This window comes from Vanacampus margaritifer, chromosome 6 (genome assembly GCF_051991255.1).
Source record: "Vanacampus margaritifer isolate UIUO_Vmar chromosome 6, RoL_Vmar_1.0, whole genome shotgun sequence".
Taxonomy (NCBI): domain Eukaryota; kingdom Metazoa; phylum Chordata; class Actinopteri; order Syngnathiformes; family Syngnathidae; genus Vanacampus; species Vanacampus margaritifer.
The window spans coordinates 23,995,570-24,010,660 of record NC_135437.1 but is presented as its reverse complement, the minus strand read 5'-3'; the positions used below and the strand labels follow the sequence as shown (position 1 = coordinate 24,010,660).

At 39.8% G+C, this 15,091-nt stretch overlaps 1 protein-coding gene across 4 annotated transcripts in view; it reads left to right on the top strand.

Annotated features, from left to right (window-relative positions):
• Nucleotides 1–15,091, top strand: part of LOC144054297 (zinc finger protein 536-like) — a 36,217-nt gene that overhangs the window by 20,295 nt on the left and 831 nt on the right. For 2 of the 4 annotated variants that reach the window (XM_077569576.1, XM_077569577.1), the window contains exon 3: nt 3,342–4,127. In XM_077569576.1, coding sequence (XP_077425702.1) covers nt 3,342–4,127 — 786 coding nt within the window. Of the gene's footprint in view, nt 1–3,341; nt 4,128–6,966; nt 7,106–15,091 lie in introns of all 4 variants that reach the window. The other 2 variants (XR_013294642.1, XM_077569578.1) reach the window with 2 other exon arrangements.

Below are 15,091 nucleotides of genomic sequence, written 5' to 3'. Positions count from 1 at the left end.
CTCAAATTAAGCTCAAAATGCTTGTTTTCCTAGCATGCAGATAAAAAGATTTACCCAGGGAGTTTTGAACACCTGCCCTGAAATATTGTTTCCACTGTACCCTGAATGCCATGTGGCTTAATTGACTTGGAAACGTCCCAAATGCGTCATTGACTATGTGGTCTAATTAATATTAATAATATATGCTATTATAAACATCAAAGAACATCTGGCGCCCCTGTTTTTCTCACCAGTCTGGCGTGCGACTCTCACTCTGTTTCATCTTAAACCAAACCAGCCACCATGAATAACTGTTTTGCATCTCAGGTGCTTGATTGCACATATAGAAAGAGTCACACTATATAGAGTTTGATGTCGACAATATAACTGCCAAATGGCTGTGTAAGCATATACTATGCATGGCTGTGATTGCATTGATGGGCTTGTATGGGTATAAATCTTAAAGCCAATTTCCATATGAAATGAATCACTTGTCCAAGTCTGGTTGCCCGCTTTCTTTTCTTTTTTTTTCATTTTTTTTTTCAGGCTCGCTGAGGGCTTTTATATATTTATTTACAGTTTTTTTTTCAGCACATCCAGTAAGGTCAGATAACGCATATGCATCACTTTATTATGTGCTCTGTGTTAGGCAAGAGAGGCGGCAGCTTGTAATGATGCAGTAATTGGAGTTTTGCTTGATAAATCTAAGCTCTGAAATGACTCCCCTCACATATTGTGAAGCTCGACAGTGTAAGTAAATCTTAAACTGATTAAGTTAGCATGAACCAGGCAATCACAAAGATGGCACCCATCCAGAGGAAGAGCAAAAAGCAGCAGAATCTTCGGTCTTGATGTTGTTTTACTGCTCTCATGTAGGTTAGCAAATGGCTTTAGGATGCTGAAAGATGAGGTCAGATTTGGGTTTTCTGCATTTGGAGCTGACCGGCAATGTCATCGTAATTTAAACCGCAGAATAATTGAGATATATAGAGAGCATCTGAAAGAGTTCCATTAAGCAGTTTGGATTTTTTTTTTTTTTTGCTCTCTTACTGGAGACATAAGGGTGTGGCACTGTTATAGCCACTTTCCCGCTCATGCACATCCATGATGCTGGCCGCTGTGCACATATCATGTATACTGACATTAAATTGCACAGGATAGATGCAAACACACCCACACACATATACTGTACTGCACATATACTGTAGGCAGGCCATGTGCACAATCCAAAATAATAGCTGTATCGCGCATTACTAATGCTTTTTTAGATGCTAGTTTTTGCCTTTCTCGTATCTCATGGAATCTAGTACAAGGTAGCACAAAGTCAGTTCTCCACTGCTGAAATCTACAGCCGCGATAATAAAAACAGAGACCGGCCACTTTATAAACACATTCAACATCCAGTGAAATTCAGTCCAAGAAGCTGCAATAAAACTGTTCATTTATACAGATAATCCGTCATAATTCTCAACTTTAACTGACACAGATAGCAATTTTAGAATATGTAATTGTGTTTGTAGTTTTCAGTGGTGTTGAACTGCACTGTATCACACTGAGTGCATTTGTTTTCTTTCTTTTTTTTTTACATGATAAATGTCATGTTTTCCCATAATAATTATCATGTAAAAAAGTGAAACATCATGTAAAAATGTGACAACTTTCATATAATAACACATGGAACATTTTTACATGACATTACACTAAAACATTTTAAAAAAAAAACGTGAAGCTTATGTAAAAATGTGAAACTTTCCATGTAAAAACATGAAATAATTGTCATATAAAAAGGTGAAAATCATCATGTAAAAATGTTCCATATCATGTTATTATATGAAAGCTGTCACATTGTTACATGATCATTTTCACGTTTTTACATGCAAATTATTTCATATTTTTACATGGTAAGTTTCACATTTTTACATAAGCTTAACGCTTTTACCTGATAATTTTTACATGATACGTTAAATGTTTTAGCTTAATATTTATCATGTTAAAACGTGAAACTTATCATGTAAAAATGTGATAGATTTCTGCTACGGAATTTTCTTTTTTTTTTTTATAGGTCATTTGCTACGAGTAAAAGTCAAACTTGTACCTCTGCAAATGTGTCAATCAAAATTCATTTCAGAATATATTACACAGCTCTAATTAGATTGTGTGAGATGTATCTAATGTTGGTGTCTGTGAGCACACCACAAAGAGTAACGACTTTTGTTCAAGGGCGGTGATATTTTATGGATTTCTGCATTACAAACATAAAAAAAAGAAAACCCTCCTTTTACTACCGTTCACTGCACAATTGTAGTTTTTCTATTAAAGTTGGAAACAAAGTCGAGTGCCGACTTCAGATCATTAGATGTGGAGAATTACCTCAGGGTCACATCTCGAGGTGTATGAAATTGATATTTCTCTGGCGGGGATGAATCACTGTTGTAACTCAGATATTAGTCCATTAAAGAAGAACAATAAGGCATCAATATGCATGGAATTAAATTAATGGTGGTGGGTTTATCTGCCTATCCCAGACGCATCCCTAAAAGACACAGTATAATGTATGGCCTGACCTTCAAATGCCAAGAGAGTGTTGGGCAATAAACTGCCAATATTTGTGGCTTAATGGCGTTGGATGACTTTTACTGTAATTGGAATGGCAGCGAAACAGCTGGGCTGTTTAAAGACAGTGTGAGGCCGACGATCTCTTATTCAAAACGGTCACAGGGAAGTGTGTTTAACCCTGGAGGGTCTTTCTGGGATCACTATGAAGAGTACTTTGTAGGTAAACACGAAAAGCAGACATTATGAATTTCACATAATTAAAGGTTGAGGTGGGTTTAAAGCTTTTACAAAAAAAAAAAAGGAGAAAAATCGCTCTGCCCTTCTCTATATTAATAAACATTTTGGAAGTGTAATGCAGAAATAAAAGGAGCGCTAGTACATTGTGGTTAATCAGAGCCAGTCACATGACTGTGAAAGCCATTTACTGCTGTTTGATAGAACTTCGCTCCCTTCCTCCCTCCCTCTCTCTCCCTCTCTCTCTCTGTCTACAACCACCGCCCTCTTTTGGATGCTTTACAATTTCACTCTTTTATTATTTCTGGAGGAATCTTGTTTAGTGTTAACATCTTTGGGTGTATTTATTGCACACAGTGGTGGCATCCATACTGTAAAATGATGGATCACTGGAGCTGAAAGCTGATTACAAGCATGATTTACTGTGGGGCACCGCTTAAATCATTCAACTCAGCCCGGTGTGGGATTGCAACATTTTTCATGCTGAGAACAGTCGTGTGCCTTTCTCGGAACAAAATGCTTGCTATGCACACACAATTTGATTATGTGCTTGCTGCTCTTGTGTGCATTAGGTGACAATGTCTACAAGTGTCCATCCTCCTGCGACTACCCCGCCATCGGTTTCCAGCTGGACCGCTACCACTTCCCGTCCTGGCAGAACAGCGGGGAGCTGTCTTCTCCAATGCAGGCCACCAACAGCAGAAGCTCCAGCCCCAACCCGAAGCCGCGACCCCGGTCCAGGGAGGAGAGGAGCCCTGTGAGCGCCCACTTCCTTTCCCCAGACAGAGAAAATACCCTGCTGGTCCCTGACAAGAATCCAACCAGTGATAGTCCTTCTTCCGTTCACACCAACAAGTCCCAGTATGAGCCTTTAGACTTGTCTGTTTCCTCTCATTCCACCGTGTCTCCTGCTCTGCTGGTCCAAATGTCTGGTGTCTTCAGCAATGGACTCAATCCACTTCACAAGTACGCCACTGAACTTGATGTGAAGCCTGCGTACAGGTGTGATCTTTTAGGTGAGGACAAACTGAATCCAGGATCAACGGGCCTCGGTGTGGAGGGTGAAGTTGAGAAAGCAAGTCTTGAAGAAGAGCAAGATAGAGCAAATGACGATGCAATTGAGTGGAAGAAGCTGAAAGATGCCAGCCAGGCCGACGTCCTGGGGAAGACACGTGACGAGATGGGCCCGTGGGCTGCAGCAGAATCGAGCATGTCCTCGCCTGAGAACTTGGCTCCAGAGCAGATCAACTCCTATCAGCAAGCTAGTCTGCTCTCACTCCTCAGAGCCCAGAAGAACGCGAGTGGTAGTCAGAGGACCACCCTGAACGGCGGGGGCAACATGAATAATGTGTCATCAGGTAAGCATGTACACTTGTTGAATCAGTGTTTCCCATCAATTCAATTATTTACTACAAAAAAAATTATCTCTGTTCAAATTAACATTTAAGGGTGTATTTATATTTACAATTTTGGGGCCTCAAAACAAACCTATACATTGGTCAAGATTTGGAAAATTGTTTATCAAGGCCCAGATTGTGAGGGTTAATTTAAAGGGTCAGTGTATAGAATTTTTTGATTTTTCAATGTTCATTAATTAAAAAAAAAAAAACACTATTATTTTCAATAATATGGAAAAAACACACACACACATCAACATACATTTTTTAAAATATAGAATCATAGGTGTAGTAATTGCTAAATTTCATTTACCGTAACCTTTAGTTAAATTATTAAAAACCTCTTTTTCAAGAGAGACCTGGCCAAGACAGGCAGCAGCAAAAGAACACAAAGTTACAAACATACAGTACAGAGTGCGACAAATTAAAAAATGTAAAAGTACAACATTTGGGATTCAATGATCAATAAAATTGTTCAAACAGCCAAGCTAAAAACATCGACACTGTGTGGAAGCTGTTTCCATGTCTTTAAATTTAGATTTAAAAACATTTAAGGACACCAGTTCTTTGAGCTTTAAGTCATTTTGCAGAAGATTCCCGGCTGACGGTGCTGAGTAAAAGAGATCCTGCGAACGCAATGAATACTGCTTCTCTGCCTGATAAAAACACAAAGATAGAGGGGAGAGGGTAAATATATTACACTGGTCACTCTTCCCCTAGATGGCTGACATGGTTTTTTTCTGCTACGGATACCAGAAGGAGGCAAACTTAGTGAACCTAGTAATTTGTTGTAGGCTTGCGAAGTGTGGTCTCTCTGACGCACCGTAATGTGCGTGTTTCAAAATGCATGTGCATAAGTTTTTAGTTGTTACATTCCTTTAGTTCACCACAGATAGCAATCATTTCGACACACTGTTCCTTTAAAAAAACAAAAAACAAAACATGGTTATAACGTAATCCAAGTTGTAACATACTATTAAAATAATGTAATTTGTTTACTTTAAACTACTTTTTGGATTGATATGTGCTAAGTGAAGGGATTTAAATAAATAAATAGATGGATAGATAGATAGATAGATAGATAGATAGATAGATAGATAGATAGATAGATAGATAGATAGATAGATAGACAGACAGACAGACAGACAGACAGTGAATTTTGTGCATGTGCGAATTCAAACTAAAACAATAAAAGTAGATTTAAATCAAAGAAGAATGTATTAATCAGATTTTATGAGACGTTTTGAGGCCCCTAAAAATCTGGGGGCGTGTGTTTGCCTGGGGGTAAATCCACCATGGATGCCAAAAACGATACAGCCTGAACAATGGAATGCTCTGAAATTTACCGGCTTTTTGTGACATTTTGGTGCTTTGTCATTAGATCCCCCGCCTCCAACCCCCCCACCCCCCTCTCCTTCACACACAAACACACACACACGCACGCGCGCGCGCGTACACACACACACACACACACACACACACACACACACACGCACACGCACACACACGCGCACACACACACACGCACACACACACACACACACACACACACACACACACACGCACACACACACACACGCACACACACGTAATAGATAAGTAGATAAAATACGTAACTTGGTGCGATGAAAATCGGGAATCACTGTAAAAATACTACTAACGTGTTGCTGCGCTGGCTTTAGGATTAGAAGGTGGATCCTGCCACCTGGTGGACAAATAAGTTCAATATCTATTTGCTTTCTGGAGCGCTGCAGAAATCAGAATCTGGGAAGATTTGGATCACTATGACATCAAGCTCCCTATAAATTGCTGTCAATTAAATGTGTCGCATTGTTGGTTACAAGATTCTCACTAACACTGCCAGCCTTACACCTCCCCAAAAAGATTATGACAGCCGTAAAAAGGATGTGTGCATGTGTGAACAGATCACGTCAATTGAAAATAACGCATCTCACAGTTTGAAAACAAGTATTTCCACCCTGCCATTGAAAACTTATAACTGATCTGAGCTAAGTAAGACTCAGGTGTGCCTCAGTGATTAGCTCCACGCTTTAAGGTGATGTAATCTCCTTGTGTGATAGGTTACAAATGGTCCAAGCCAATTGAGGCCCCTGATAGAGAGGCTTAAAGCTCTTGTGCTGGTGTGATACGCTTGCTGAGTGCGGATTTAATAATGCTGTCTCTCAGGAGAGGGGATCCAACAGCTGGGGTCTTTGATATGCATGTATTATGAGTGCAACATGATACACCTTCACTCCTCCCCACCTCCTTTTTATTCCAAAACCCAATATGTTCACGTGGAAGACAGGAAAGTGCCTGTCAACTCCATTAGGGATTCACATCTGTTCCCTTTCTTTATGATTCCAACAGCAACTTGTAGTTTGGTGTCATCCTGCACAGATGGTTATTAGAATGTGGCAAAAGGCATGCCTCTCTTTTGACGCCTCTCCTTGTCACACTGTCGAAATTGTAACTAATGTCGTTTAGATTTCAAAAAGAAACGAGTAAGAATCACTTGAGTTGTCATGCTTAAAGTTCCTGTATGGATAAAAGTAGGGATGTTCGATGCCACTTTTTTCCCCCAGACTGATACCAGTATGAGTATTCAGTTCTTCAGTAGTACCCAATACCAAGTACTGATACCACTAGTACTTTTTGTATAACCCTCCGGCACCTCCCCCCAAAACAAAAAAAACAATGACAGATCTTTTTTATTTTTTATTTTAAAGACCCCAAAAACATTTCCATTTAAATTGCATGAAATTAATGACAACTACTAATTTCAATTTCTACTTTGTAGTTCCAGATCGGAAAACAGCCACAACAGAGCAGCGGATACTGGTCGCGGCCACCGACATGAGTACTGCTACCTTGAAATAAGACCTGGTATTGGCCCAATACCGATACCGGTACCAGTACTCACCCATTCCTAGATAAAAGTATTATTAATTTATTGATATTATTTATTTTATTTTCTTTGCTTATTTACTTGCCAACAACTCATGATAATTTTTAATTTATTTATTTTGTGTTACTAATTTTATTTTACCTGTCATGCAATAAAGCATGACAGATTTTTAATCCATGTACAGCACTTTGTATGCAGCAATGGTTGTTTTAAAGTGCTTTATAAATAAAGTTGAATTCAATTGAAAAGTATTGGGACACCTGGACTATTAGATAAAAAAATAAAAAAAAATTTAAAAAAAAAGAAGAAAGAAGGAAAAGTCGGTCCATCGTCCAGCCCTTTGCAGCTACTGGATATAGAGCAAAAGGTTTTTGGCCACCATTTGGTGTGTTGTTTAAGCAAAGTCAATAGACTCAATTACTAAAACTCGAATGGTGAAAATAAATGTATTTAATTAATTTGCACATTTATCCAGATGATCACCAAAATGTAATGACCCCATACATTTGGGGCTGTGCGGCTTGTCTCGCAACCCAGAGGTTGTGGGTTCGATCCCTTGAGCAAGGTACTGAGCCACCAGTTGCTCCTGATGCTGCGTCACAATGAGTAGTCAAATGTAAAGCGCTTAAGTTGGAAAAGTGCTATATAAATGAAGTGCCATTTACCATTCATGTTGCATACAATGTTCGCAATTGGCCTGTCTCTTGCTTTTAGAGAAGGACATTATAAACCTTTCACTGTCTAAATCAAAGAAAGGCCCGCTTTTGGCTTCACATCACTAATCTGGTGCCTTAAAATCAGGAGAAATAGAGAAGTGTGACGGCAGTTAAATACAGTATGTGAATCCACTGTAAAAATTGGAAAGGGTTGGCAATGGCAGGTATGTCTCTATACTTTATCAGTTGGAATTTCGGTCAGTTCCTCCATATCAAACTCCTCGAACCATGAGATTTGTGGGCCAGCAACGGGCCTTCCCTAATTGTCCCAAAAAAACAATTAAGATTGAGAGAATCCAGAGCCAAATCAGAGCTTGATCCTTCAGTGATCAGTCACCTCCTTGCTGGAAGGAATTGTTTCAAACATTCTTCAGTATTCATCGGATCGATTTCGTCCCGTGAAGCAGATTTCAGAGCCACAATTAGATGGCGTCAGTCAAACAGGACATTGAGACAGATGAGTGACATTGAGAGTGTGTGGTGTGTCCTCCAAAAGTGAGCGAAGCAGGTGGCCCAGCAGACTGTCCTGTCTGCGGAACTGACCAGGTGGCTTTGTCATGGGGCTGTCTTCCATTTGCCCCCATCCTTTCCACACTGGATGGCATGTCGAGTGGCACGCTGACATATTGCCGGGCACTTTGGACATGGAGTGATGCGTTTGCGCTGACAGCTCGGGTCGGCTCCAATGTGCCAACAGTGGTAATTGGCCAGATGGTGACCTCTGTTTGAACCTGTCTGCATGTTCATTAGTCTCACACAGAACACAACCCTCCCTCGTGTTTTCAACGGAGCCTGTCATCCCTGCGATGTTTTCATTTGGCCACTAGATGGTAGCATTTACCATGCTGAAAAGGGCTGGCTTCCGTTAAACTGTGCAATCGTTTTTCAAAGGCTCAATAGAGAAAAGTGTTTTGATAACACGATGCCCTTGGATAACTTTGAACCAGTTGACAAATGAACAGATATAGCCCGGCCTCTCACGGTGAATATGAGAAGATCTATACAGAAATGATTAAGAATGGAGAGAAAGAAAAGGCTCCCTGCATGAAAGGGATGAGTCATTATCTCATTGTCTGACCTCTGTGTTCCCTCCGTGGAGGGAGCAAGAGAAAAGGAGTGAGAAAGATGGCAGTAGATGGAGATAGATGGAGCGACAGCGAGGTGAAAGAGGAGTAAGCGGTGGTGCGCCTGTCTCCATGAGCAGATGTCGTCCGAGGGCAGCGAGAGGGCAACGCGGCCCTCTTTTGTGCCGTGCCTCTCCTCATAGAGATAATGAAGGGTGGAGTGCTGGGAAGGATGTGCAGTCATCACTCACTGTCTGTGTGCCATCAGAGCTCAGCACTGTGTCATCCGTCACCATTCAGCTCCTCTGGCCCCCGTCGGCCCCGCCACTGTCATCATGGTCATTATCTCAGACACAAACACACGCTCACACCCACACACACACACAGAAATGTGCACTTGGTGCTGAGGCAGGTCATGATAACGTTTTTATCATTTTTATACTGCTGCTGATTCAATATTGCATGAGTCTCATCACTATAGCCAATGTAGCTTTTTTCCCCCTCATATATATTTAAAAATTCAAGAAAAATATCAGTCAGCTTGAGTTACAAGATGACAAGATTATGATTTAAATGATGATTTTTTTGCTGCACATTGACTATGTATCGAAGCCTCTTTTTATTCTATCTATCTATCTATCTATCTATCTATCTATCTATCTATCTATCTATCTATCTATCTATCTATCTATCTATCTATCTATCTATTATATTATGATTGAGCTAAAAAAATCCACATACAAAAAAACGTTACAGCACAGATTGTCAAATTGCTCTTCTGTGACCACCATGAGTAACATAGTGGTCACATTCTGAAAGTACTGTACGTTAACATGTTTGCATATAGACCCAATATAGACTTTTTTCTTAACATTGCATGAAATTAATGACAATTTTCAATGCTTCTAATATCTAGATCCCGATCATAAAACAGCCCCAAGAGGGCTGTTGCAAGTACCGATATCTTGAAATAAGGCCTGCTATCAGACCGATAGCAAAACGTGATATCAGAACTCGCCCATCTCTAGTAATAATAAAAGCTTTAGCTGCTAAGTTTCTTACTTTAAGTTCTTTTGTTATATTGTTCCTTTTTTTGGTGTTCATTTTATTATCATGGATGCCACTGAAATATCAAACTGTCACCCCAAATAAATGCTCAACACTCAAAATGATGGGAATCGTATCATTCTTGCCTTGTTTTCTGGAGTCTCAAAATGTGCATTCTAACAACAGTTGGGTTAAAAAGAACCAAAATAGGATGGTCCGATCTAACCTTTTGAGTTATATAGCCCACTTTGGATCAATTAAACTAATACCACACAACGTAACCCCCTTTTTTTTTGAGGGGGGGGGGGGGGGGGGGCATTTTGTGGGTTATTCTTTTTGGGTTAATTGAATAACCCGAATGCGTTGGGTCAAAAAAGAGCCGAACCAACTTTTTTAAGTTATTTATCCAAAAAGTTGTGTCAAATCAAATTAATAATCCACAAAGCAAGCCAATTTTTTTGGGCTGTTTTGTGTTGTATTCATTTAACCCAACTTTTGGGGTAAATTGAATAACCCAAAAAGTTAGGTCAGTCCCTTTTTGACCCAATTTGAGTTATTTCCGGATTGTTGACCTGCCAAATGTATAAAAGAACATTAAAATAACAAAACAATAATAATAATTAAAAAAAACACTTTCCAAAATTTGTAAAATATCAAATTAATTAAAATTAATAAAAATTATTCATGTTTTTCCAAAGCCATTCAATATTCCTTTAAAGTTATCCGATCAAACCAATTTCTGTAAAGGTGGGGTCTTAGATTTTCCCTCAGAAATAAACACTTCATAAACACTTGATGCACGCACATGAAATCCTTCTCAATCGACACCTCTGGGCTCCTGTTAATGTGTGGTGGTGATTTTGTCATCAACCACCACCCCCTAGCCTGTATTTTGCAATTTTGTTGTGTTTTGCCATGAACGGGACATTTCTGGGTGGAAAGTCAATGTTCACCCCTCCATCCAATCACAGAGCGGGGGGGCGTGTCGCTGAAGGCAGGCTCAACAGAAGAGTGAAGGGATTGAACCATGGGAGGAGATCGTTTTGAATTGTTTGTTTACAAACACAAATGGTCAAAACTTAATACCCCACCTTTAAGTTTGGCATCAATTTGTTTACAGATTAGGGCAGGCACAGGCTTTTGGAGCTAAGGCTCTTGTTGTCAATGCTTTTCTTACAGATAAAATCTTGTAGATAAACTGGAGTTACGTCATGATCACATGCTAGCGATTAGTCTGCAAGTGGACTAAACACAGCATCCAACACAAATGAAAGGACCAAAATCAATGCGATGAGTTTGGGCTTTATAATTTTATCATGAAGCCCAGTGCTGCATGATATGCAATAAGGGGAGGTGTCACTTAAAATATTGTAGTGTGCTGTGTTGTTGCTTGCTATGGCTAAAGTGTAATTTCCCTCATAATACAGGCAACAGTCTTCTACGAAATCAGCAATCATTGTTCTCCCCCCCCCCCCCCCCCTCACTATTGGCATATCATCTTTCTTTCTGTCAGCACATCACAGTCCCTCCTTTCTCATTTCCCCTCCAATCTATTTGCGCCTGTGCATGTCCATGTAAAGGTATAGCATCACACACGCTGTATGGACGAAAAGCTACCTACGAATAGAGGCTCATGTGGTGAAGAGATGGATGGTTCCGAGCCCGCTGCTGTCTCCTCTAATTGTAAAATATTAGTTACATTAGACTCTGGTCTGTGATTAATGGAACTTATTTGGAGGTTGCCCTCTCCTGGACCTCCCCTCTTCTCCTGAGGGAGTGGGGAGGAAGACCAACGGCTCCGGTAAGAAGAGGAGGGATAGAAACAATCAAAGACAAGCAGGGCCTGATGTCGGCGTGAGACCTTTTTGACTCGTTTTAACCTGACTTTACGAGGGTGGCTTTTTTTTTTTTTACATCAATAAATGTCTGGATTTAAGTCAAGAATAAGTAACTTCTGTGTTTTATGTCGCTTTTGACTTATTTTCCAGCTCAACAAAAGCCTTCATTTACGATTTACGGCCCCCTTCTTTCCCATTTTACACTCCACACACACACACACAAAACCATGTGCGCCACTCTGATGATATTCACATGTGTCAATTCTTATCTTCTTTCTGACGAGTGTGTGTGTGTCCTTTATTGGCCATCAGGTTATTATACACTAACAGATGGAGCATTACCTTTTATTGCACACACCTTCTGTGAGTTTTCCCAAATTTCGCCCCCAAAACACATTTTTATGTAGATGCGCAGCCCAGTATTCAGCTTCCCGCAGCTGTCCGGGCTCTGATGATGAGCGTGATAGAAAGGAATAGGGAGAAAGAGGCGAGGGGAGGGGGAGGGAGAATGTGGAAAAGGCTTGAGACGGCCCTGGGTTTTTGGGAAGTGATGTCAAATGACATCAGCGCATAACGGTTTACTGTAACCGTGAATCACCGAGAAAACACATTGAAGTGCGAGACAGACAGGAAAAGAGAAAGTCATTTGATGAGCTAACCTGTCCCGGTTAGCACGGCAGGGAGAAAGGACACGTGTCCATCAAAGCACAAAAGTAAAGGAGTGATTCGTTTCATCACGTCAACAGCATCAGGCTTTGGTGTCAAGCTGATGTTTGCTGTACATTAAGGTCAGACAAACGCATGGAAGCCATTAACTGCAATGCGCTGTTGTTTGTGCGCTTAAAGTCAACCACATCAAGAGAAGCCAGTGGAGTTAAGTTGCACGGGACAGACAGGAAGTTTTGACATTCCTTTCCCCTCTCAGCTGCAGACGTCTGTCATTCCTCAACTCAACACTTGTGTGTGTGTGTTACTGTTTGTTTATCTGAGTGTGTGTGTGTCCAAGCAGGAAATGGGTGACAATGGATTAGACAGGGTTTCATATCTAAAGTTCAAAATCAGCTCAAGTTTCTGCTTGACAACTAAAGGAAATACTCAGAAATCGTCGCGTTACAACAAAACAAGCAAGAAAATAAAACGTCATATAAATATAATAATAAATGAATATTCATGCAACCATGCATCCATCATCACTCTATCCATGTAGCACTCAGCTATCCTTGCTAGGTTTGTCGGTGAGCTGGTTACTCATAATAATGACTAAAAGACATTAAGGGCTGCATGGTGTGCGAGTAGTTAGCGCTTATGCCTCACAGTTCAGAGGTCGCAGGTCTGAATTTAGAGCCTTTCTGTTTGGAGTTTGCATTTGGAGTTATGGTTTTTCCTGGTAGTAGAATTTCTTCCCTAATTCCAAACACCTGTTTCTTAGGTTAATAGAAAACTCAAATTGTTCGTACTGTAGGCGTGAATCTGACTGTGAATGATTGCTTGTCTGTACTGTACATGCCCTGTGATTGGCTGGTGACCAGTTCAGGGTTAGGCCTGCCTTATCAAAATGTTAAATACATGAAATTAAAAAATAAAATCATGCTTCAAAAATACCAATAATAAAATAAAACTAAAATAAAATAAGCATTAAAGTATACAACAAGCTACTGTGCCTCAAATTTATTGGCTTCCAAAGTGATTGACTTGTCTAGGACCCAAAATGCAGTATATAGTAAAGTTAGTCATCTGTAAACCATGTACCTATCAATAGTACAAATACTCTGGGCTGTACTTTTGAAGTGCACCACCACAGTGACAAGCCATTGCAAACCCATAATGTTGAATTCAGGTTAAGGCCCATTGCACACCGAGTGGCAAAAATTGCACAGCACACACTAAGCAACCAATACACAGCAATGCTCATCAATGACTTCAGCTATTTTTTGTTTATCCCCAATACTTATTGTTTAACAAATCTGTTAAACAATAAAAAATACATTAATAAATAAATACAACAAATACAGCCAATAAACAATTGTCTTTCTTTTTTTATGTAATCAACAGTTTTTCTTAAATTCACATTGTGTATAGCAGCAATTGTCTTGTCTATAGAAACATTTTCACTGGGTCACTTTCAAACACAAGTATAAGATTTCAGTTATCATTTTTAAAGTATTAATGAATGGGTTGTATGGCCCTTTAGCAAAGCTTAATAATAATAAAAAAATTATGTTATTATAAAAATAATAGTATTACTACATAGGCCTATTATCCCAGTTGACGTACACTGTAACTTCATTTTCGGTTTCCAGTGTCAGTTCTGTTAGCTGCATAGCGTAGTGGATAAAACAGATTAAATTGCCTTGAAATTCTATTTGCTGTTGAAAGTTGTAGCCTATACGTTCCACTTTAATGCGGTTACAGCCAGACTTCTGCGAAGTGTATAGTCACTTAATTTCTGTTTTTCACGATTAGCAATTAGCATGTATTCTCCATCTTTCCTCTTCATCACGTTGTGAGAACGATACTTGTCATAAATGTAGCTTATTTGTCACCACGGAAGGCGGTGATTAGTGATTTAGGAGCAACTACGCAATGTGTTAATCCACACTGGTCGCCATCTGACATTTCTTGCTAGCTAGCTGAAAGTAGCGAAGCTTTTTGCGACGGTCTCTGCGGTTGATTCCCACTTTTATTATTCAGTTTATTTTGGTGAGGTTCAAAATGTACATTTTGCCTCGCAAACTGTCATTGTGAAGAATGAAGCAGATTTTTTTTATAAAGAGAGGATGCAGGTGATAAATGTAAGCGTGTGGGATAATTTGTCACCTTTTTGGTAATGATGCTCACATTGACTACAGTAGTGCATTTTGATGACTCTCTACATTTTGCTTTCTAGCCACAGCTACATATACAAATATAATCAGATATAGATGAATATTATTGTAAAGCATAATTAACACTGTATGTACTGTATTGGCTGGCTTGTTCTCACTTAGAAATGTACTGTATATTTTATGGGGTTAAATCTCATGTACATTTTTTGATTGGCTTTTATACCTGCGACATTGTGACATACAGTACTTGAATCGCAGCAAAATCAGTGGCTGATGGTCGGCCACAGGTGCAAACCGATCGCCGAACGTGTTACACTGTGTGACAGTTCAGACAGTTGCAGCCGTGTCACATAGTGTGCGATGGGCCTTATATATAAAAATATACACAAATGCAGGCTCGAGCCCTGAGCCCAACACATTTGCAAAGAAACAGACTGAACCATTATAAGTGAATGGACTACAACGCGACTGGCCACAACATTAGCTACACCTGCACAATTGAATGAAATACATAACAAGTTATGCAT